This window comes from Microchirus variegatus, assembly GCF_963457635.1.
Source record: "Microchirus variegatus genome assembly, chromosome: 19".
Lineage (NCBI taxonomy): Eukaryota > Metazoa > Chordata > Actinopteri > Pleuronectiformes > Soleidae > Microchirus > Microchirus variegatus.
Genome location: NC_139820.1, coordinates 12,480,599 through 12,506,231, shown reverse-complemented (window position 1 = coordinate 12,506,231; position 25,633 = coordinate 12,480,599). Strand labels below are relative to the sequence as shown.

At 39.4% G+C, this 25,633-nt stretch overlaps 1 protein-coding gene across 2 annotated transcripts in view; it reads right to left on the bottom strand.

The window, feature by feature from the left end:
* lama4 (laminin, alpha 4) overlaps positions 1-25,633 on the bottom strand; it is a 44,748-nt gene that overhangs the window by 1,683 nt on the left and 17,432 nt on the right. The window contains exons 11-39 of one of the 2 annotated variants that reach the window (XM_083906141.1): positions 23,805-23,916; positions 21,279-21,443; positions 20,099-20,292; positions 18,306-18,422; positions 17,944-18,092; positions 15,943-16,084; positions 15,760-15,853; positions 15,548-15,664; positions 12,731-12,916; positions 12,465-12,604; positions 11,620-11,784; positions 9,803-9,948; positions 9,457-9,619; positions 9,213-9,346; positions 8,775-8,946; positions 8,541-8,672; positions 8,311-8,453; positions 7,370-7,499; positions 6,621-6,758; positions 6,167-6,300; positions 5,399-5,563; positions 4,628-4,760; positions 4,349-4,542; positions 3,281-3,470; positions 3,019-3,174; positions 2,112-2,271; positions 1,730-1,857; positions 1,533-1,626; positions 96-212 (exon numbers count right to left, since the gene is read on the bottom strand). In XM_083906141.1, coding sequence (XP_083762267.1) covers positions 96-212; positions 1,533-1,626; positions 1,730-1,857; positions 2,112-2,271; positions 3,019-3,174; positions 3,281-3,470; positions 4,349-4,542; positions 4,628-4,760; positions 5,399-5,563; positions 6,167-6,300; positions 6,621-6,758; positions 7,370-7,499; positions 8,311-8,453; positions 8,541-8,672; positions 8,775-8,946; positions 9,213-9,346; positions 9,457-9,619; positions 9,803-9,948; positions 11,620-11,784; positions 12,465-12,604; positions 12,731-12,916; positions 15,548-15,664; positions 15,760-15,853; positions 15,943-16,084; positions 17,944-18,092; positions 18,306-18,422; positions 20,099-20,292; positions 21,279-21,443; positions 23,805-23,916 — 4,210 coding nt within the window. Of the gene's footprint in view, positions 1-95; positions 213-1,532; positions 1,627-1,729; positions 1,858-2,111; positions 2,272-3,018; positions 3,204-3,280; positions 3,471-4,348; positions 4,543-4,627; positions 4,761-5,398; positions 5,564-6,166; positions 6,301-6,620; positions 6,759-7,369; positions 7,500-8,310; positions 8,454-8,540; positions 8,673-8,774; positions 8,947-9,212; positions 9,347-9,456; positions 9,620-9,802; positions 9,949-11,619; positions 11,785-12,464; positions 12,605-12,730; positions 12,917-15,547; positions 15,665-15,759; positions 15,854-15,942; positions 16,085-17,943; positions 18,093-18,305; positions 18,423-20,098; positions 20,293-21,278; positions 21,444-23,804; positions 23,917-25,633 lie in introns of those variants that run through there. The other variant, XM_083906142.1, reaches the window with a different exon arrangement.

The following is a 25,633-nucleotide window of genomic DNA, read 5'->3' as shown; positions in this document are numbered from 1 at the left end:
TCAATTCAATTCATTCCCCACTGCGGGACAAATAAAGGATAATCTTATCTTATGACTTTGTACGGCTGGAGAAAAAGCGTGAGACGCTGGCTCACCTGGAGCGCCAATGAACACTGGATATGCACTATCTATGGCATTGGCATCCACAGGTCCCACCACGTGGTTGACCTCAGAGTCCACATCCAGTTGGACAACGTTGGCATGTCGAATCACTGAGGTCACACAAGAGAAAGTGCATTAGTTTAGAAAAAAAGCTTCTCAGAATCTCTGAAGACCATTTTAGTTCATATTACTACAGTTGTTGCTGTTGAGTTTTATGTTTTAAATAATGAAATCAAATTCTTTGTTTTTTTAAGTGGCAAGTGTATTTTGAAAGTGAGCCGGCTGACACAACTACATTTGAAGATGATTCTTTTTGAAGACTATAACCATTGCAAAGCACTAAATGGTTCCAACCACCTCACTAACTCTTCCTCACATCCGACCTCACATTTTCAACAGTAGTAGTTAGTAGTTATTCTGTTCTGAGCTGGCAAACAATGACACTGTCAGTGTGATTATGTATGATATCATTATTATTACTATGCCACTGTGTGTTGTTCTGTTTTATGCACAGAGGTGGAAAAAGTACTAAAATATTGTACTCAAGTACCAATACTTGAAAAATACTGAAATATTACTCAAGTAGAAGTAAAAGTAGTCATCTGAAAATGTACTCAAGTAGAAGTAAAAAGTAGTTCATTTGAAATGTACTTTAAGTAAAAGTTACTTAGTTACTTTGCGTGGGGTGCTGGTGTTAATCACTTCATCATTGGTCTGGTTCTGCTGTATATTTTCCCTCTGTAGGTCTTCATTGTGCTGAATTTTTATTTTTACTCAGTAACGGATAGGATTTATAAGGTAACTACGTACAATACTTGAGTCAATACGTACTCAAGTAAAAAACGAAATCCTGATTTTAAATTGTACTTAAAAAATACAAAATACACAAAAAAAGTATTATTATTATTATAGTAACTTGAGTTAATGTATTTCGTTACTTTCCACCTCTGTTTATGCATATACACTCTTAGAAATAAGGGTTACAAACGTGTTCCTCCACAAGGGCTGAGGTTCTACCTGGAACCATTTGTTTTTTCAAGGGTTCTTGGTGACACTAATGGTCCCAGTAAGAACCATTTGGATCCAGAGAACCCTTTGAAAGAGCCTTTCCAGGATTAAGGGTTATAAAAGGGTCCTTGGTAACACTAAGGGTTCCCGGTGGAACCTTCATAAAAGATTCTACCTGGAACCAAAAAGGGTTCTCCTATGAGGACAAGCCGAAGAACCTTATATGCTTGCACTTTTATTTCTAAGAGTCTTCAGTGTGAAACACATTGACTTTCTTTATAATAAGGACGGGCTGTCATCGTCCCTGTTGATACATGAGGTCACTAAATGAAAGAGCTAAACATAGCATCTTAGAGACAGACAAAATGAGAAACAAATTTGAGTAAATATTTAAATGTTTGTATGTATGGTAAAATCCTCACCAGAGATTCTATGCCAGTTGCCTCCACACAGACCCTGCCGTGGAGTCACCTTTGTGAAGAACTCATTGGTTCCATCATTTACGAGAAACACCACCTGGAAACGCATGACAAAAGTGTTCATGCTTTTAAATTAGCGAAACCTGTCAATGGGAGTGTATATTGTTTATTTCTTTTTAAAATAAATGCACACAACTTACTGCTCCTTCATGAAGGAACATGATTGCAAAGCCTCTTGCTGTGCGCACATGCATTAGCACCCCAGATGTCACACGGGGGCGGACTTCCATCACCAGCTCAAACTTCAGACCAAGGTTTAAGGAATCATCTGAGGGAGGCAGACACAGCCAGTTGACATTGAGAAAGACAGACAGACAGACAGACAGATAAACAGAATTCAGTATCTCACACATTCATAAACAATACACTTAAATAAACTATGCAACGTTGCAAGTTATAGCATCTCTCACAGTGTTTTCTTACGGGAGAGTCAGACATAATATAGTCAGTGTTAGTGAAGCTGTGGTTCAGACAGTGTGTCTTATGTGTGTCTTCTGCTACTGTGACCTTTTCCTAAATTACCAAGCACAACGTATCCTCCTTCCTGAGAGAAGTATGTCCCTGCCTCAGGAAGTCCATCAAAGCAGGGAGTGACAGCGTAGGTCTTTGACACTGACGACAGCCGTTGTCCATCCAGCTGAAGGTTCTTCAAACAGCCGGTGAAGCTGTATGCAGAGTTTCTCTACAGGGAAAAAACATCAGGCGTACGAGACAATCGAGAGAAGGAGTAGATTAGAGAGGAGCTGAGTGTGTAGAAAACGAAACAAATTATCGTATTTATCGGAATTGTATCGGTATAGGCGGATATCCAAATTCAGGTATCGGATTGGATCAGAAGGGAATAAAGTGCATCCCTAACTTATTCTCAATTGTATGCATTTCAAACACAGGTTTGCTGGCTCAGTGGATTTCTTCAGTTGTGGAGTCAGATCATCTGGTGGGAGGGATGTGTTTGTTCAGCTGTTCAAATATTGTTTCTCCAGACACTTTACTCTAAATTTAATATAAACCTCAACACAGCTTGCAAACATTTAATAATAAAATCCATCTATATCAGGAAACCAAGTGTTGTAGACTTTTGCAAAAGTAAACTGAAAACCGACTTCCATAGTCTGGCCTTTGGTTAAGCATTAATAGAGACTATGTATTTGGGTAATAACTATTGCATCGAAAAACACATGAATATCACTATATTAAATTAACATTATTACATTTTATAAAATATTTGTATTGATTTATGATTTAACCCTGTTTGTTCTTAACTTCTTAACTAACTTCCATGTTTTGTATTAATTCATGAACACCTTCCCAATCCAGCCTTCACTTTCATGTATTTTTATTATTGGTCGATGTTTTATTTCTATTGTGTATGTTTCTATGTTTAAACATCAAGTCACATTTTATCTCCACATAAACATTCTGATCTTACCTGAATATTCTTCTCCGCTTTCCCTGGAGGAACTCCTCCGACATAGACAGGGCTGCTGACATTCCAGGAGGTGTTGCCTTCCTGAACTCTGTCCTCCAGCACCTTGAGTCCATCTATTATTAACTGGCCTTTACTTCCATTACGGACAACAATAACCTTCAGCAGGAAAAGACAGAGGGTTGTCACTGCACATGTTGCTGAATCTAAAAACTTGTCTGTGTGTACAGTCATTACTGAGCGATAGAATGAGTTCACAACTTACATTGTGCCATGCACCATCGTTGTATTTCTCATCAGTCTTAATTTTGACTTTCTGATCTTCTGTGTTGAAGGTGTACACTAGCTTCCCGTGGGCGAGGAAGAGAGCCATAAAATTGTCCTCTTGGGCATCAGCGACATAAAAGATGAGACCAAAGGACGAGTAGCTCTTTAGGGACAGAGAGAAGTGGGACCTGGGAGGTGAAAAGAGCATTAAGTAATTTGTGCAGACACAAAGAAAAAACTTAAAGATAACTTTTAGACAATAAGGTTATGCTCTATTTTCTGTTAAAGTGACAGATAATTTTTTTTTATTGTGATTTACAGACATTCAACAGGTAAAGGAAGTTTGTAAACTGTATCCTCTCCCTCTCAAAAGTCCACAGGAAACATTCAGTATTTTTAGCTTGCTCGGACACAGGAGCTGCTGGAATGAAGCTCCCTTGTTTGGTAAGTTTGCATCTCTTCGGCACGTTTCCTTTGTACATCCCAAATCAACGTGGAATTGAGCGCACATGCAGAGGTGCAAAACTCCTCCCTGTCCACGCCCTATTTACATATATACAAATCAATTTATATAGGCCCTGAAATTCACCTCTTTGATCAAATAATGCACTGAACAAAGGAAAGTAAAGGAATTTCACACAAACTGAGCAAGAGATTCTAGTAAATGAATGAAAACGCGCAGGGAGATTTTGTTTGGTACACTGTCAACATAAATATGACAAAAAAAAGACGTGAATGGGAGCGTGTGTGTGAGTCTGTAAATGCAGCAAATCCGAGCAGCGCACACACAGTGAGCAGAGGTTTCTGCTCACCGCTGAAGCAAAGTGACCACAACAGGTCAAACAATCAGCTGCTCACACATTGCTCGTGCGTAAAGATGGCAGGATATTAAACACTTTGACTCATGTTTAATTTTTATAAAAAAATGTCTCACTATTAATGAATGCAGACGTGCGCCGCGGCTGACATTTCCAACTTGCGTGGAAAAGGACGTACGCCACGTTTTTATGCGTACTCAACCTTTGTATGTGAGGCCCCTGGAGTCTGAAGCCAGTTTTAGACATACCGCTCAGAGAAGGAGTCTGGGAGATCAGTGTAGTGCTGTCTGCTATTGGCGATGCCACCGTAATGGAAGGCTTGGTGAAATGCTTTAGGACTGGAGGAAAGGTAGCACGATTCAATGCTTGGCTCAGGTGGCTGCTCCTCATCGCTCCTCAGTTCCATGAGGCCTAGGGGGAGGCTGGGCTTGTCCCTGGTAACCTTTCAGAGTGTCATATGTCAGAATGCCCGAAACACAAAACATACATCCATAAAAACAGCATATGTTCATGGAGGGCATGCTTACCTTGTGGCTATGTTTGGTTTTGTGTGGTGACAGCAGAGCAGCAGGGGGGCGCTGAACCGGACAGTCCTGCAGGGATGTCTGCACATTCTCTGTGTACCGCTGAAAGTCTTCAGGTTCAATGTCCCGATCTTGTCTACAAAAACACAGAGTGCAATGACATTACATAGTTTACAAAGTCAAAGCAAAGATTCATTAGATACATTTGTCTATGTACAGTACCTTGAATTATGTATGTTGTGATTTGGCGCTATTCAAATAAAATTCAATTCAAGTATTTAGTCCAGTGTTCCTCCATCAGTTTGCTGCGACGTCATCCAAGTATATGTTGATGACACTGTCATTTATTTATTTACATGGCAGCCATGTGACCAAAGTTGCCAAAGAAGTTACAGTATTCATGGTTTGTGAAACAGCAAACCTGTTTACAATTGAATGTGTCCTGAACAGTAAGCATGTCTTAAAGTAAAAGGTATTATTATTATTATTTTTTAACATTTTGGATAACACTGGTGCCGGTTTGGGTACATTCTATCCATTAAACATGAAGAAAATTAAGAGAATTTAAATCAACGGAGGTTCAAAGCTTATTTCAGAGTGGACTAATTCTTTCATAAGAGTATCAAAAGAGTTTGATACAATTTGCCTACTCATAGGGTCTCCAGAGTATTAAAATAATTTGTTAATTTTGCATAACATGTCCTTTAAGTACTAAGTCGATTTCCCTTATTTTTCCCCTTAAGTTTATTGATGAACCGTTCAGTTCCAATGTACCTGTTGATGTAGGCGTGGCCGATGCAACCTGTGAAGTTCTTGAAGCTGCTGCTTGGCGAGCCTCCGTAATAGAAGGTGCCCATCACAGAGCCTGATGTCGATCTTGTAGCTGAGGATGGACGTTTCTTCTCCTGTTTGTCTTTGTCATCCACCAGCAGAGAATACCTGAAGTAAACAGGTCAACCAGTTACTAATTGAACATGTTTCAAAATACTTTGGGGGCTTCAGGCTAAAGGAGCCTCAGACACAGAGACCAAAGTGTAGTTGTTACTCTCCTGAACAAAGCTGGCTATAAAATGTTAGGTTTCCAGGCAACTGCCTGCTTTCTCAACCATGTTGCATGATAACAATGAGTGGGCACACACTCATCTTTGAACTTTGACATAATTGCGTGATCCTTGAGTTTGCATTGTAGCTCAGAATATAAAAATCCGTGTCTCTATGCAGGCCTTTCAATGTTTTATGCTACCTGAAGACTTCTATGCTTTCTCATATTCACCTGGATGGGGAGTGTGAGGAAACTTAGCACCAAAATGCCACTAATTCCAACACACCACTTAATTTTAATAAACTGTTCATTCTCAGTGCCTTTTTTTATTGCAAGGCAAATGAAAAGACATTGACAGGACAATATGGGAGACAAAAATCAAGGAGACAACGAATGAAAAAGAGGACAGTAAGAGCCTGGTCAGGAAACAGGAGAATAAAGTGGCAGTTATAGTAGTCTCTGCGGTCAGACTTTAGTCAGCTGCTCAGTCAAACACGTACTTCTGACTGTTCACTGTAGCCACTAGGAAGTGTGTCCTTCCATCGCTGTATTGTTTCTTGTGCGATTTGACTCTGGTGCCTCTGGTGTTCAGCACCACTGCTCCATTCTCCAGTGAAACGCTGAACTCATCAGACTGAATGAGAAAATGTTTTATTAGATAATTGTAGTTAATTATAAATGTCATCAGAATTAATTCTAATTCTAAGAAATGGTAAGCTTTGTTTTGTAAAGTTTTACTGATGAGATCTGAAGGAATACATATGTGTGTCTATGCATTTAAATACACACAGTGAACGCCATGTTACACAATCACACAATAGAATATCTCTCATTTTTGATTAATATAGCAATGCATATTAGGTGCTAAAAAAAGTAATTGTCACAACTACAAACAGATTTGTGTGTGTGTGTGTGCGTGCGTGCATGTGTGTGCGTGCGTGTGTGTGCGTATACCCCTTCACTGTGGTAGAACAGAAGTCCGCTGGGCTGCACTGTTCTGAAGTTGAGTCCTCCCTCAAAGTTGTCGAAGGGTGAAAACTTTGCCGTGGATCCTAGGTAGCTCTCTCCGGAGAAATAGGCTTTGTGGGACATCTGTAACACACAATAAAACACATATCACTGACATAACTCAGTCTATCAGTCTATAACTGTAATAGAGAGAGAGAGGTATTCAGACAAGGTATAAACATCCGTTCTTCATGACTAGTCACACTTAGTATTATACTACTTACTATTCACACAATAACATGTGTCTCCTGCTACCACATAGGTCAGATCTGGCTTCCTCTGCCATGCATTAAAACACGCAGATGTCATCACCGTTCGTGAGTAAAAAAAATTTTTTTTAAATAAGTCTTACTTTAATGGTGATGTCAGAGTGAGGGAGAACATGCAAACTCCACAGAGAAAGGCCCTCAGTCAAACTGGGATTCAAACCTTGTGCTAGCCCCTGAATCAAAGCTCACTATGGTGTAACATTAAGTTAAAGAAATAATCTTCAACCATTAGAAAAAGAAATCATGTGATAATCAAGACATCTACAAATGTAGTTTTTGTGGCCAATTCTGAAGATGCATTCACGATGAATTGACAGCTTAGACCCGCCCATTATTGGATCAATCAGGAGGGGCATTAATATCATATTATAACAGGCTCAGACAGAGCTCATACATACGACCACGACCGTAAGGGCGAGAACTTACAAAGTGCTCCTCAGGGCAGCCACTGCTGATACCGATGGTGCCAGGCTCCTCGAGCAAGTTGAAGTCTTTCTTCTGGAACTGGAAACCTTTCACGCAGCCTTTCAGGCCCATCACATCAGACAACTCCGGCCTGTGTTGTTATGGAGATAGTATAAAGATACAGTACATCTCTGTCAAGCTGTCAAGCTGCACACAATATGGTCATAATCTCCACTGAATACACATGTAAAACTACAGTGACAATGGAGGTATCTTATCTTATCAGAAAAATATGATGTCACTTAAGAGTTGACTTTGGACCTTTGGTCTTTAGCAGAAAAGTCTTTTTTAGTGATTGTCTTTCTTCGCTGTATCTACCCAAACAACAATTAAAAAACAATTGCAATCTTCATCCAGACAAGAGTTTCAGCTCCATACTAGAAGTGTCCACACTTGAAAACACAAGTCTTAAACCTAATTCAGGCGCAGTGAGCATGAGGGTGAATATCGAAGCAGGGAAATCAGGAGGCAACTGCGTAACCATGTCAGCCGATTCCGAATGTCTCCCTTTCTGAAGTTCGTAAAACCAAAATGGAATCGGCAGTGTTTTCAGACCCTATTTTGGGTTCAACAAAACTTGGTGTAGTGTGGATGACTGGCATAACAGTCGTAGACGTATAGAAGTAAGTCTTTATGTGGATGTAGTTTCACAGAAACACAATTTATAATCAGAGTTTTATTTGATTATTTAATCATTGTTTATTGAATTATTGTTTCAATTTGTTTAGTTCATAGTTTGGCCGCTCGAGGGCAGTATTCAACAGGATGAAGGTAGTATTACAACCAGCCTCAGTCCAACTCAAGTTTGTATGTATGTTTTTTTTTTTTGTTTTTGTTTTTTAATAATGGCAACTACACAATTCAAACAAAAGATATTTTCATTTCCATTTTATTGAATTTACCTGGATTTGAGGATGCTCGATGGAGCCCCGCCTATGTAGATGTCTGAGAAGGGCAGTGTGGTCTTTGGATTCTCCAAAGATTTTACGTGGCTCTTGTCCACGAGCAGGATCACCTTCTTTGATTGATGGTAGATGACTGAAACCTGTACAAAAATCCCATCAACACATACAAATCAAATATGTTTGAAATTAATTTGCCAGCACAATAAAATGTTACATGTGAAACGTACCTCGTGGTATCGCGCGTCATTTATTTGCAGTTTTGGTGAGTTATTCTCCAAAAGTCTGGGCCCGCTGCTAAAGCCAAAGTCATACATCAAGCGTAGGAAGCCGTTCTTTAAATCTAAAAGGAAGTAGTTCTCCTGTAAAGAAGAAATAAAATACACAGACATTTGTGCAGTCAGTTTATATCTAAAAGCACATTTCAAGATGATGGATGTATGGAAAATAGTTTTCATTCCTACCCCATTGACCATGAGGAAAAGGATGCCATTGTTTGCCACTGTTCGTACTGCAATATCAAATCTTGTGACCACTCCAAATTTGCCCCTCCTTTGAATATTATTTATGAGTGCATAGCCTGTTCCATCAAACAGATAGCTGGCCACGCGACTCTGTGAGAATGCTAACTTGTACCTAAGAGGAAAACAGAAGGGATGTGAGTGAATAATCCACAAAACATTCAAAAGCAAATAAACTGGATCCAGAATTATTAGCTAATTTTGCTTGTAATTCAGTTGTACAAGCAGAATTGGTTTTAATTGTGCTGATGGAACATACTGTATAAACTGACCTGTCAGTTTATTTGGTATATCAACTTAAAAGTGATTTTGAGCCACTGAGTCTTCAGTCTGCTGTGTGCACCGGACTGATTATTTGTAGATGAAAATGCAAATGGTTACCTGGGGCACGGTGGTGATGTGATCACATCCATTTTATGAGTTGCCTTGAAATTGTACAGACTGATGACATCGTTGTTCAGTGAGGCCAACTCGATGCAGCCCACAAATGGAGCGAGACTCAGAGGGGGCGGAAGCTAGAATCGTAACAATTAAAACACAGTCACATGTAATTATTCATAACAAGATTTGTTATAAATAAAAATGAATCCTAAATAAAGATTCATCTTTAGTTCAAATGAATTACCTTGACATTTGGTGGAACACCACCTACAAAGAACACCATGTCCTTAGGGTCAATGTCAAACAGTGAGTCAGTGCCTGGAGCCACACCCTTCTGGATGAACTTCTGCTCATCTGTAGAGCTCTGACTTGGGATGGTCAGGAAGACTTTTCCATGTCTGCCCAGCCTGAATAGGTGTAAAGGATGTGTAATATAAAAAGCACTGCATGCAGATGCACGTTAAGAATGTGCATGTGAATGGGTAAACGACTATACTTTAAGTGGGCGGGCTATACAAATACATTATACAATACATTCAAGTATTTCTTGCATGAAGCCAGTGTTTCTATAGCTCATTGAGAGTAGGTACCTCTCCACTTTAATGTAGTTGAAGACTGCAGGCCATTGGCTGACAGGCTTTGAACTCAGCGGGATCTCAACATCTTCACCCCCGAGGTTGTACACGTACACCAGGTTGTCGTTCTTGATGGCCAGACCCATGTAGTCTTTCCTGCCCTGAGGGTTTGAACATCAGGAAGCGTCATTGTTGCCTCAGTCCTTGTTTTGTCACTTTGTAACAGTTTCCACAAACAATATAGCATGCAGTATATTACAGTGGCAGTGAAATCACTGAGGTAAAATGTTTTAAAAGGAGAACAGAGAGGCCTCACATTGTGGAGCTGCGCTATCTCTTTGTTGTTATTGTTAAACTGAATTTTATTACCTGTAAAGTGAACTCCTGCTCTGAAGCTTTTACTGTCTTTCATTCAACCCTAACCTATAAATAATTTCTGAATAAAAGTTACAAATATCTGTAAATAAATTAGTTGTGGAACATTAAAGTGATAGTACAGGTTTTTCGAAGTACGGCTGCTCATATTATATAATCTATGCCAGTTTAACTCTATCTTATACGCCACTTAATACACTATCAGAAAGACTTGAATTTTGTGTCGTTTGTAAACATTCATTACCTGCACCGTAGTCCATAGAGAAATTCAGCAATTGTATTTCTCAGCACAGAGGTGCTGTTTCCATTAGTAAGTTAAATGATATTACTTTGTGACAGCAGGGCAGCTGCAACAAGCTGTTTTTCACTTTCGACTTTGATACTGGAAACTCAGAAAAGTCTGTCTAATGGCAAAATATTTTTATATTAATATTTTAACTTTATATATATATATATATATTTATGTATATATATATATATATATATGTATATATATATACATATATATAAGGGATGCAACGGTATTCCGAACAGGTACACATTTCGGACATGTCAAACTGTATTTTGTTGCTTTATTTTGTATGTTTATTTTTGGACAAAATAAAAAAAGTTATTCTTATGTTATTATTCATGTTTTTTTTTGTTTGTGTTATTTCTCTAGTTGTTAATAATAACAACAATATAAACAAAATAACCCAGACAAAATGCTCTCATTGATTAGAATGGAAGCTATTTGCAACGGCGACCGCGCCGCTGACGTGCCGCGGCTGTAATGCGTCCAGTGGAAATCCACCTTAAATCCGCTGTATGAGATCATTTAGGATTCAGCGTAGACTATGATGAGAATGAGAAAATCAATGTCAACAAACAAACCACGGAGTGCAAGCATCTGTTATGCAGCGCAGTGAAGTTGGTTTGTAGTTGGATATTGGACAGACACTCGCTCTACAGCGCCACCCAGAGCAAGCGTCATCACCCGTCTCTTTCACGTGGAGCAGCATGGTGTATTTGTAGTTGTAGTTTCTGTGAGTGGATTAAAATGTTGTTTATTTTTTTTGGATAGCACTTAACTTTATTTATTTTTAATTTGTGTGGTTTCATGTTTGCTGTTTCATTTGATCTGATAGTGCACTACTGTTTAAATAAAGTTTTTGATGTGATTATATCTGTGCTTGTAATTATTTTTAAAATGCAATTTTGCCTTTGCTCGTCAGAGTAGTTTTATATTGAGAAATTGAAACCATACCGTTACTGTGGCCCAAAAAACGTGATGCATGCCGAATATATATATATATATATATATATATATATATATATATATATATATATATATATATATTTATACAACATATGAGTTTTTGCTCTGGTCTCCAGATTGTGCTTCTGTTTAACATTCTTCTTGATAGGCTTTTTTCTTTTTGCGGGGTAAAATAACGAGCAGCCATTCGTCTCCTCACGTTTCTGTCTCCCAGGTAAAGGATGAGGCGGTCCTCAATGGGGTCCTTGTCAGGGTCCACTCTCATGAACAAGCTGATGGAAGTCACTGTCTTCAGTTCTTCCATGTTACTGTGAGGTTGGACCTCCACTGAGGATTGGCCGTTGAACTTCATAGACACTTGGACCTGAAAAGTAAACCAGAATGAAGAGCTTACTAATCAAGAGTTGTTTTTACTTTGAAATATTTGAGAAATTAACCAGAAAAGCAAGAGGGGGACACCCCTGTTCATCATTAAAGAGCACATATTATACCCTATTACCCCAAGTTAAACTAGTTCCTGATGCCCTAATGAACATGTCTGTGTCATGCTTTAGTCAAAATATCATAAGGATGAAGCACAATAGCAGTTCAATTCTTTTATTTCTATTTCTTTACCATGATTTGGTTCATTATGTCTTTCTTTCTGTCATTATAACTGTAATGTGTATAATGTCTTCTTCTCTGTTCTGGTGTAGTGTTACAGTGCCTCTTACAGGACTGGCATATGTACTACAGCTTTTTGAGTAAGTTTGGGGGGGTTGATGTGTTTATGGGAACTTTTTTCAAAAGAACAAAGAAGAGGATTGTTTACATTTCTTCATATTTCCTTGTGGATATGGCAACACTCTAACTGGAATTCCATGCATCTAGCTGAAGATGCCAATAATGTAAAAAAATAATGTTTAAAAAAGTTTCGGAAACATGAGAATTACTTAAACAATGTTTGCAATAGGAAGGATTTTGCTTTTGTATAATAAAGCCGATTATTTTAGTCTCTCATGAATCGACCAAAAAGTCTCTCTATGTTTCATGTAGTTAACTCACTTTCTTGGCCACACTCCTAGCCTGGGCAATGAGTTCTCTGATCCTCATAATGTTGGTGGTCACATTGTTGATAGGCTTTTTCTCCTCTACCACCTTCAGCTTGTCCAGCAGTACGGGTACAAGCACATTCAGGTTCTCCACTGCAACAAAAACATAATTCAATATTTCATACTTAATTCATATAATAACACTAGAAGTTTTACTGCATGGCCATAAGTGCACTGAAAAAAAGAGTGAGTACATCTGCATTGCTCTGAATCTGATACCTGCTTCTCCTGCAGAGGAAATAGCCATTTCATAAGCATCTGTGGAGTACTCATTGTTTCTCATGTTTGTGGCCCATTCCTCCACCTTGGTGCTGATGGGTGTGACAGTATGAAGGACCTCAGCTGAACGGTTGAGATTCCCTTCAGCCAGCTTCAGGGTGTCCACTAGACGGTTTGGTGTTCTGTCTGGAAACAGATGCAGAGGAGGAGATTGAGACAGAGCATGGACAGTCTGTCTGTAGCTGATGGTGAAAAGTTGATAGAGGGTGTCAATCTTTTTTTTTGGTCAACCTGTCTGGTCCAACACAGGGCAAACATAGAGATGAACAATTCACTGTCACATTCACACCTACGGGTCAATCGAGAGAGTCCAATTAACCTCTACAAGTTTTTGGATTGTGGTCAGACCAGGTTTGCGAAACCCGGACCTTCTTGCTGTGAAGCAACATCGCTAGCCACTACACTTCCATGTAGCCCCTAGGCTAGGATCAACAAAATGATTTGTAAAAAAAAAAAAAAACCTTTGCATGCCTGAGCACCTGGCTCTCCTCTGCCTGCAGCTACCACAAAGCTGGCTTCATTGACAATTTTGATGTTTTCTGGGAGAGGAGACACCTTTTTGGCTCAGATGGCATTCACCTTAACAGAGCCGGCACCCCCGTGTTGCACCCCCCAATCTGGCATACTACGTGCAGCACACACACAACACACTCTCCTCTCGCCACCCCAAATCCACAGACTGAAACAACAACTATCCACCTGTACTGTAGTTCACCTGTCTACCAACATGGCACTTTTAAATGTTGGCTCCCTTTTGAGCAAATCTTTTATCATTAATGACTGTTTATTTTTAATGGAAACATGGCTGGGTACAGGTGCACCAGTTATTCTCACTGAGGCCTCCCCACCAAATTTTAACTCCACATTCTCCACAAGAAGTGGCAGGAAAGGTGGTGGTACTGCATCAATAACAAATCATTCACTAAAAAATAAAGAAATCCCACTTGATCAGTACACCACCTTTGAGCATCATGCAGAAGTTCTGCATAGTTCAGACAATTCTTCTTGTCACTGTCTACAGACCACCAAAGCATGATGTTGCTTTTATCAGTGAAATTTCTGAATTGTTATCAATAATCCATGGCACTTATAATTTTATCAATATATCTGGTGATTGTAATCTGCACAATGACAATCCATCTGATTTGATGGCAAAAGAGTTTTTAAATTTACTTAGTTGTTTGGATTTTATAGAAAATGCAACACAGCCGACTCACAACAGAGGACACACCCTGGATTTAGTCCTCAGCTATGGCCATGTCAGTTAGGGTGTCCTCTGTTGTCGACTTGGCTGCGTCAGACCATTACTGTGTGCTTTTTAACCTTGGTGCGAACTATCAGGAAATGTTACATTACCCTTGAAGTGGCTGCAAATTGTATTGAAATCTTGGGTGAGCAATCCCTAACCACTGTACCTGCATCCAGTGATTTTATCGTAGAACATTTTATCAATAGACTCAAATCAACACTCGACCTCGTAGCTCCACTGACCACCAAAAGGGTACTCCCTAAGTGCCATGGAGAAATGAGGAAATCAAAAAACTTGCAAGATATCGTAACGGAAATCGAGAAAAAACAAATTGACAATACACCACCAAACATACCATGAGCAATTACACATTTACAATACTGCTATCAGGAATGCAAGGAAAATATATTTTACAAACAATCACAAAATAATTTACACCTAACAAAAGTAATCCAAAAATACTTTTTAATACTATTGATCTTTTAGTCAACCCTGATTTTAACAGATATCTTAACACTCCTTAAGACTCCCTTTATGAAGAGTTTGCAGACCACTTCAGGGGTAAAACTGATACGATAAGATCTTCTATTTTATCTAATCAAAATACTGATTTTTACTACACCAGAAGGCTTGCTTTTACCTGAGAAAACACTGGACAGTTTTGCCCTGGTTGATGCTGATACACTTGGTCGAGTTTTCTCCCAAGTAAAAGTAACAACCTGCCTTTTAGATCCAATTCCAACATAACTTTTTGATTTAATTTTAATATGGGAGCGTTTTAGCTTTCATAGGAGCCATTTATAAAACCAATGGATTAATTAAAAGTCAGGTTATAAACTGTTGTTTCTACAAAATGGATAAGTGTCAACACTTTTTTCAGGGACTGTGCTGGTATCTGAGCTCATGCAGAGAGGTGTGGTTTCACTGACAGCTTAGACCAGGAGGGTGTTGTTCTATGTAAATGTGATGATTCTGTCTCTTGGCTCTCAGAATGTTTAAATCTTTGAGGCTAAAATTCTCCCTAAAGCCGTTTGAGGAGTGCCTACATTCAAATGGCCATATCTTCTTCAAATATTATCCGATTTACATGTACTAGACACTGTTGGAAATCACACTTTGAGAATGTGTAAATAAATCAAAATGTCCCTCTGTAGACTTGTGACCGGTTTTGCCATGACTGGCTACATATTATGAACAAAAGTTTCATAACTCGGCCAGTAGATTGCCTCGGGCTGCAGCCCAGACACACAGCAATGCTGCAGTATAATCTTATGTGGCAACAGTGCCATTCTGAGTTATATCCATAAAAAAGTGCTTGTTTTCACCAATAAATGGCTCGGATTGTTATTGTTATGAGTATGACAAAAAACACTTTTTAATAAAAATATGGTTTGTTCAATGTGTTCCTTGCAAATTAAGAAGAGTGAGTCGTCTCTCAGTCATGATGTGATCATCCCCTAGGCCTGGTGGTAACCCTGTTTTTTAAAACCAACCCAACGTAATCTTACCTGCATGAATTTCACTGATATCCTGAACTATTTCTGCAAGTTTTTTCATGTTTTTTTCCATGGTCTCTTTGGTCTCCTCGATGTATTTTAGCTTGTCTGCCACCTCACTTTCAACCTCTGTAACAGAAAAATATAGTCATTGACTGTTTACACACTAGGACTAAATGACTGTCAGTTGCATTTATGTCTGTGAACAGAATACGTTTTCATACCGTTTTGTTCTGAGTGTAATGAAACAGATTCCTTGAAAACATTGTCGCTCTGATTTACCAGGTGTCCGAGTTGTGTGTTGATTCCAGTTATGGCCTAAAAACAGAAAACACAAGGTTAACCTCTAGTGTTATATTGGTACTAAATTAAAGTGCATGGTGTATAGAACTAGGATGTTAATGTACGTCTTCAGCTCTCTGGGATAAGTTTAAAGTTGTGAGAGAAGTGATGTGTGCATCATCGACGTATTTCACGATGTTGTTGTAGACGTTGGCAGCACTTATGGCTCTCTGCACAAATCCATTGGCATCACTCTCTCTCAGATCCCTGGTGGAGACAGGATGATAAAAAAGTTACAAGTTGAAGTACTTTAATATTGCATGATATGGTTGATGATGTGTGTAATTAAAAATGTACTAATTCATATTTAAAACCATGAAATCCTACACTATCATTCTATAATGATAGAAGTCAGAATTCAGAGTTGAGGATTGCTAAAGCATCTTTTATTTAGCATAGCTACAGCACAATAGAAAGAATGTTATTAGGGTTTTTTTTTATTCCCCAGATGCCTGGATGTTGATGTGACATCTCCTTTGGCACTTTTCCATTATACAGCTCTGGTGTTACTCAGCTCGACCGGACTGTTCTCATTTTTTTAGTGAAAGCACAAGGTACCAGGTGCTTTTTTTGGTACTTGCTCTGGAGGTAGCTAACAGAGGTTAGCAAAGCAGTGACTGTCATGGCTAGGAAACTTGCTAATGTTGATAACGTGATTGCGATTTTTTTGCCATGTCTGCCGTAGTTATTAGTGCTTTGTCCAACAAAAAACATCTGTAACAGGGAAAACAACTTTGTCCTAGAGCTCTGTCTGATTCTTGCGGTGTTTGAACTAAATGCAAAACATGTTTTGAATGGCCGACACTTGGAAAGTCCGACATTTGCATGTAATGCAAGAAAAGCAAAACAACGGACCGACAATGCTTTTTGGCAAAGACATTTTTATTTTATTGTTTGAAAATACACTTCTTCTTTGCACTCTTTGCCTCTTTCCCCAAGTTTTAACCGTTGACATCTGACAAAATCATTGTAATTATCTAACGTTGGTCAGATTAAAAACGTTAGATACTATTTTGTTCCAGACGGACAGCGACTCCAAGCCCGTGACCAGGCAGGCAGCTTCCTAAGGCCCGCCCAAGGTCAGAATCGCAAACAAAGAACAAATCAGGGAGCGCAAAGAACAAAGAAGTGTATTTTCAAATAATAAAATATTTTTTTTTTGAATCATAAAATCGATAATTTGCTTCTTAAAAAGTATTGCTTGCTTCGTGAAAAGGGTTCCATAGATATGGCACAAAGGATACATTTTCATGAGGTAGTAATTGCAAGTAATTAAATACAATTTAAAAATTGTCACATTCAGTTTAGATTTATATCTGTTTTGTTTCTTCCTTGGTTGTCTTTTGTAGTTCCTGTCCTTGTGTGTCTTGTCTGGTTTCACGTCCTGTTTCTACGAGTAATTTTCCTTGTCTATTGTATCTTGTTATGGTTTACTTCCTGTCCGAGTTTTATGCTTTCGTAATCTTCTGCCCTGATGTGATTCACCTGTGTTTATTGTCCCAACTCTTCCCTTGCGTATTTAATCTCCCTGCTTTCTGTGTTTCATTGCTTCATATTACAGATATTCCTCCCTTTAGTAACTTTTAATTTTTATTTTTGGAGTTGTTGTATTTTACCCTGTCCAGTTACTCTGACAAACACAAATTGGGTTTATTGAAAACTGAGCGATAGAGGTTTGCATTCCATGAGTGTTTTCCTGAGTTTTGATTAGATTTTCTTTATACTTGGACAGGATGTTTATGTTTATTAATTAATCATTATATGTTTCATTTCCAGAAATATTTGCTTGGTTGTTATTATTATTATTATTATTACTTTATTAGTAGTACTCTGGGAATAAATGTATAGTTAAAGTCTAATGTTGTCTGTTGGCTGTTTGAGACTTAACAAAATAAAGGACATAACACATAAATTGTAAAAATACCAAAAATACATTAATCTGAACTTAAATAAACACTATTTCACCAAATGATGCTGAAAATCATCTGCAACAAATTCACAAATCCATTAAGACTGTGTGTTGCGTTGTTGCTTTTGCAGATTTTTGCAGAAAGTATATATCTCACTCCTCCAGATGGTTGGCCTGTCTCTCCAGTTCCTCAGCGTGCTCGTCAGCCCTCTGAACTAGATCCCTGTCAGCCAGTGACAGACGCTCCATCTTCTCCGTCAGCTTTTGGCTGGCGCCATCAATCGCAGCATGGTACTCTGTCACATTCTATACAAACAGATGCATATGATTTCATTACATTATGATACATCATTACATTTCATCAATTAACTGCAATCTTCAACATCATGATTCCTCAGTGCACACAGCATTAATGTCCTAAAGACCTATCATAACTGTGAATATAACCATTACTACATTAAAATATAAACACAAATACTTCTTTAGTCTGAAAAATGTGGTAAGATGGACCTCACTCACTTGCACCATGGCATCTACTTCAGCCACAGTCATTTCTGTGTCTGAGAGGAAGATTTTGGCTTCTTCCAGTGGGTCATTGACACCAGTGTAGTCGTCTGTCAGCCTCTGCTGCTTTGCCTGAGGGACAAAGAGAAATAACACTTAAGACACATTTCAAGCCTTTATTGTTGTACAGCTTTTCATTATTATGATACAGTTGAGATGGGTAAGAGACAAAATGCTGATCTTCAGGTAAACTTAAACTGATGATGAAGATTATACTTCCATCTTTAATGTGTGGGGGATTGAATAGTTATTATGAATAATAATAATGGGTGGACTTGATTTGCTGTGTTTATTGTCTGTGCTTTGTAAAGAAACATTGGGAGAGACAGTCACAACAGTGTATGGACACTTGCATTAATACTGTATGTTATAAACAATATGGGCAAAGTTTGTAAAAGCTGTAACTTTACACCAAAAAAACAGGAGAAGATGTTGTACACATTAGATATAATAACAGAAACAGAGAAACCAAGCCAGGAAATGTTCCCAGTCTGAGAGGCGTTTTCAAATAATACCATTTCAGGTCCCCTAAAATGCCCTCTCCGTGCGGATGGAAAAAAGTATTTGTATTCACCTTAACCCATTTCCAGCATTGTGGCATATTTAAATAAACAAAACTCTAGACCAGGTGTTTTTGGTTAATAGCACAGTGGCGCATCACAACTCACTTTAAGACCACAGACCCAGCCCCATGGCCGTATGTTGCAATTGTGCAGAATGACTCAAAATAATGAATAAGACCAACAAATTACAAATACACTCACCAAGGTTCTAGTGTTTGTAGGAGGAAGTTTATATGATCTGTATTTATATAGTGCTTTTCTGGTCCTGACAGCAAGTAAAAGCACTATCCAGTATAGTTTTGCCAACACCACCTCTATGTGTTGACACTTTAACATGTGGAGTAAGGGATGGAACTATCAACCATCTACATAGTTTGTGGACAACTTGCTCATCTTATTGAATCTCCTCTTACACGAGAAGTTATGACTACACACTGCATCGTGGGAAAATAAAGCCATGCATCTGTGTGGTGGTTGTAGATGCTATCATGGGAATAAAAACATTTGCATTGCAGCATAGCTTATTTCCCCAATGAGGGCCTCCTCCTCATGTAACAGTCCAACACTCCCACACATGATTTAGTATTTCTGCTCTTGGTACTGAAATATCATCGTAAAATTATTCTAATTAAAACCATGTTTGTGTCTACAATATCTTAAGAATATTTACCATGTTTTCTCACAATTATAAAAACCTATTTAAAACTGGAAACTAAACTCAAACTCTCTTACTAATGTCCATTTATAACTTTGAGAAAAGTTTTAACTTGGGGAGACATGGATGGTGCAAGTTGTGGTAATTTTGTGTTACTTAGGGAAAAGACAGCCCCCGAAGATTTTCACTATGGACTTTGGTGTGGGAAGGGAGCAGTTTAAAATGACATACATGTTGTTTTCTTCTAAATAAAAGCTGTCTTATCGTGAGATTTATATAATATAACCATATATATACAAGTGGCTGCTAATAACAATTTAGTGAGAAGAGATTAATCAGTCAAAATTTGGAGGAGAACCTCCATACCAGCACATTCCCTCAGAGCAAGGAGAAAAGAATGTGGGTTTTAACAGGACTATATCCTCATGAAACTGGAGTACTCCAAACAGAGTGAGAAGGCAATGCTGTGGGAAAAGACGAGAGGAGGAAGTAGTACTCAGTGAGAGCAACAGGGGGTCATGGGAAATTACCTCAGTCCTCTGGAATTTGAGGACGCTGGCTCTGTTCATGTCCTCCATCTCCTGAACTGTACTGGCTGCTTTCTGGAGAAAATTCTGAGCTTCTGACAGTTTTGCAGAGAAGCGGGACAGAATCTCGCTGATGGGTGGGAGTCGGCCGCTTGTGCCAATCAACTTCTTCTCCAACTGACGAATTCGCCTAAGCACTAGAAGCATGATCAAAGATACAAAACAATATAATTCATCATCATCACATGTGAGTGTCTTGGGACCATTACTTTAAACCATGGTTATCACTGTTACACTGATGCTCTGTGAAAATCGAAACAGACATGAAAAAATGGCTGCCAGCGAACAAAGAGGAAGAACATACTTTAGACATCGATCACAAGGCTCATCACATCATCATATATGCCAGCTTAAGTCTATTTAATAATATTTTAATATAAGGCAGCCTTTTGACAAAACCTCCCCTGACATTATGTGTCTTTTTGTAAACTACTCACTCTGGTGAACCAAACTCCATAGAGAAAATCAACAATTTTGTCGCGAGGGGACACTGGTGTTATGTTTCAACTGCCTCTTTGTTTGATAAGGAATGATTTGTTGATGGGAGTGGTTTACGCAATGAAAACGTCACTTTTCAACTTTTCTTTGAAAACTTAAACTTTTCCTTGTGTCCACATTGGCAGCCCTGTTTTCATTGTCTTGTGTGGGTTGTATCTGCAAGGGCAGCTATGGAGGCGATAGTGCTGCCTAAAACTCTGCTGCCTAAGTAATAAACTAGACTATCCTGAGAATGCACAGACAAGATGATCCAGTCAAGATGCAGGACCACACACTTGGCGTTTAATCAAACTATCTGATGGAGAGGGATTTGGGAACTTGCGTGATTGAATGTGACTTCAGAATATAAACAGACATGGAGGTGGACTGTCAGTGCTGTCAGTTAATACCTGTGTGTGTGTATTTGTGCAATGTTTTGTGCTGAGTAAGCCAAAAAACTGTGGATGAAGTCATGGTTGAGAAGACGGATCTAGATGGTTCGAAACGAAAGTATGCAACATCTGTTTCCCTGTCAACTTGCTCTCTTTGGTCATTGCGAGGTTCTGCTCACGCCCCAATCGCTCTGATGCGATGACATTAAAAACATGTCTGCTAATTTGGTCAAAATTATAGTGTATGCACTTACGGTCATGGGCCTCAGTTGACTCATCAATGGCGACAGGCTGTCTTGGGGAAAGGTCCAGTTTCCTCATCAAGGTCACCATGTCCTCTGCCATCTCTGCATTGCGTCGGACCACTTCTGGGTCCACATCCTGTTGAACACTGTACAGCTCCCAGTCATGGATCATTTCTGTGTACATACACAAACATCATGCAGAACATTAATATATGCACATAGACTCAGACAGGCAGCATGCATTAAACACAGATACGTTTCAAGGGGAAAGGCAAAAGGGACCTGGGGACCCAAGACTGCATGTACAAAGTTTGAAAAATGAGACCTATTGAAGTAGGACTTGTGTAGCAGTAATCAGTAATAAGTACGGTGGCCCTGAGGTGCTAAACACAAACGCAAATCACAAAACGCAACACAAATCAAAAACACAAATCACAAATGCAAATCAAAAAACACAAACGCAAATAAAAAAAACATTAACTCAAAACGGAAACGCAAACACAAAAGCACAACGCACATAAACAATAACTAATTTTAGCTCGCTTAGTAGAGCTGCCGTCCCACGTAGAAGTGCACACTACAGATAGCCCTGTTCGAATCACACCTCAACCAAAAAGCTCAGCATTAAAGCAGACAACACAAAAACATTATCTCACAACGGAAACACAAATCAAAACCGCGCAGACAACACAATGGAAATGCATGTCGAAATGGAAACGCAAATCTAAAAGCACAAAACAAAAAAATTTGGTTTCGTTTGCACGGACGCACAGTCTGTGTTTTTAGCATCCATAGGTGTATGCTTGATGAATGTTATTTACATTCGTACGTAACGTGTTGTAGTACTTCTGGTTCAGGATCACTGTTGATTATGGACTATGGATGTATATTATGAACTGGATAGACAGTCTTCAAGGCAGAGCAGGCAGTGCTCTATCCACTTCATATTATACATGGGCTGTTCTCGGTCAAGGAGCTTCTGAGGATGACCTTCACATACACAGGCTGACATCTAAAATTCTTGACATCAAAATGGATAAGAGATTTAAGCTATACACTTCCTCATACATATGCGGCAACAACTGCAGTGAAATCAGTTTCCAGCGGCACCCTCCTCCGCCTCTCCCCAGAGATAGGTGCACGATCACAGCTTGTTCAAAGTCCGACCCATCGCTCTCGACTACCGCAGTCTCATTTGCGGACCATCAATTGGCATTTAAACGGTAATTTGTTGATGGTCCGTAAATGAGACCGCAGTAGTCGAGAGCGATGGGTCGGAATTTGAACAAGCTGTGATCGTGCACCTCTGGGGAGAGATTGCAGGAGGGTGCTGCTGGATCTGGAGAATGTCTGCTGAATATCCAACCTGAAACTGATTTCACTGTGGTTATGTCGCACAAGTATGATGAAGCGTGTAGCTTAAACCTCTTATCCATTTTGGTTCCAGGAGTTTTAGATGTCAGTCTGCATATGTGACGGTTACTACATCGTCATCTTCAGTAGCTCCTTGACCGAAAACAGCCCCATATTCAACAGTGACCCTGAACCGGAAGTACTACAACACGTTATGTATGAATGTAAACAACATTCATCAAGCATACACCTATGGATGTTAAAAACACACTTTTTTATGTTTTGTGCTTTTATTTTTGTGGTTTTTGATTTGCGTTTCCGTTTCAACATGCATTTTCGTTGTGTTGTCTGCTTTTGTGTTTGCGTTTTTGATTTGTGTTCCCGTTGTGAGATAATGTTTTTATGTTGTCCGCTTTAGTGTTTGCATTATGAGAAAATGTTGTTGTGTTGTCTGCTTTAGTGTTGTGTTTTTTTCTTGAGACAGGATCTGAACTAGGGCTATCTGTAGTGTGTACTTCTACATGAGACTGCAGCTCTACTAAGTAAGCTAAAGTGAATTAATATTCATGTACTTTGTGCTTTTGTGTTTGCGTTGTGTGATTTGCGTTTCCGTTTTGAGTTAATGTTTTTGTTTTTTTTGATTTGCGTTTGTGTTTGTGATTTGTGTTTGTGTTTTTGATTTGTGTTTTGTGATTTGCACCTCAGGGCCACCGGAAATAAGCAATATTCTCAATAGTTTGCAATAAAGTATTTAGAGGGAAAATGTAAGGTAAAACATGGCACACATGAGTTGACATCAGTGTGACATGGCGCCGGAAATAGAGAACGAGCTCCACGTTTTGTATACAATCTATGTTCAAAACCTCAAACTGAAAGTGATAGCCTAGTTAAGACAGAAGATTGTTTACTGATGGACATGCTTTTGTTAGCATTTCATTTTTACTGAACTGATTTTTCTGCTTCTATATGTTTGGCAAAAAAATTAAATGCCTTGTTTTTTCTTTTGCTCTTTCCCATTTGCCAAAGTACAGTTTATGGTTCCTGCTTCATCACTAACTTTTTGCAGCAACCTAGTGCTATTGTGCCTCATTAAGGGAGGGTCCCCTCTACATAGGGGATCATAGAATTTCAGGGGGTGCCCACAATGTTGTCATTGTAAGTGACAAAAGAAGCGTTTGGTACCTTCGATGCGAATGTTAAGATCAGTGAGGTTTGTGCTGAGCTGCTCAGCCAGGGATAAGGTCTCCAGCGTGTCGTTGTCCAGACTGTCCCCCAAAGTTGTCACCAGCATCTCCTGAAAACCACCACACAAACTAATCAGTTACCTAAGTTAGTATTGGCCAGTGGCTCATTTTATTGCCACAGTGTGAGAAAATCACATCCACGTATTTATATTGTCAATTCCTTAACATATATAAAGAGTTCATTACTCTTCTGTATGGAACATGGATATAATAATAATAATTAGTTGAATTGCCTCTTACACACGTTATATCACTCATTGAAATTAAAAAGCCAAATAAATAAACCATGTATTATTTGTAATAAAAGGTAATAACTACTATTACCTATAATATTTTAAGAGTAGTAATATAGATTATAAACAGTAGATATTTTATGTGAGAGCATGGGTGGACAGTGTATAGGGACGATTCGGGCGATGCCTTTCCAACGAGGAGGAGAACGATAAATTTTTCTCCTAACCAATTCCAAAAATTCTTAGTACTAATCATTGCATGAAAACTCAGATTATCGGCGCCGTGAACGCCTGATAATTGCCGCAAACGCCCATGATTCTCTGCAGTTATCAGCCGTTCACCGCGTAGTCCGCCAGTGCCCGATAATTGTCGCAAACGAACGGGGGAGGGAGGGCGGTGCAGGGTGCCGCCCGCCCGTGAACCCCGGCTAGGGTGGTAGAAATCAATCGCTCCCTGAGACTTGTGTATCTTTTCCGTGGAGACACACACTCCTGATTTGAATTTGTACGGATCACAGCATGGTCATTTACATGTGAAAACCTTAAACAAAGTAAAGTTTTCACATGTCAAACCTTACTTTGACATGTAAGGTTTGACATGTAAGGTAACCCCCCCCCCGCATGAAAAGTGGGATTTACACCCACTTTTCATGCAGTGAATATTTCTTTCAGCTGCTCTGCCAGCAAAAGTAGTTTGAACATCATACATCATCATAGTAGTTTGAACCTCATCATAATCTCATCTCATCATCTCGTCTGTTTTATCCTGATCACTAACTCTCATGTCATTTCAGACCCTGTCACTCACTCCTCCTGTCACTCCCAGTCACCTGATCTGCTCCACCCCTGTCACACGCCTGTTCCTCATCAGCTAATCACTCTGCTCACATATATACCAGCTCATTTCCCCATGTTCTCTGCCAGATTGTCTAGAGTCAAACCTAGTTATCCAGCGTTGTGTTCGCTCTGATTCTAATATTGCCTGAACCTGCTTCTGACCTGTGGACCTTCCCGTTTTGCCTGCCCCTTGTCGGATTTGTTTGCCACGTGGACTTCCTGGTTTGAACTCTGCCTTTGAAATAAACACTGCCTGTTACATCTCAGCTGCTCTGTCTTGTGTGTCGTGCTTTTGGGTTGTCCTCTGCCATTTTCTGTAAGCCTGACAGTACAATCTGGCCAACAATGAACCCAGATGACACAGAGAGGAGGTTGTAGCACAAGCTGCCGCCATACAGCACCAGGAGTGACAACTCCAAGCAATGGCTGCAGCACTCCAGCATTCTTCAGAGCGCCAATTGGAAGACCATGAGCGGTCAGCTTTAGGAGCTCGTCCAGGCCCGGCAAACACCAGCGGTTTCCCAACCTGCGGGACCGTCTGTTCCCTCCGGCGTTGGTTTCGAACCACGTTTAAGAGCTCCGGAAAGATTATCTGGAGCTCCAGGTACCTGCCACTCTTTTCTGATATTATGCTCACTGACTTTCGAACTCCAACCTCTCACCTATCCCACTGAGAGGTCCAGAGTGGCCTTTATGA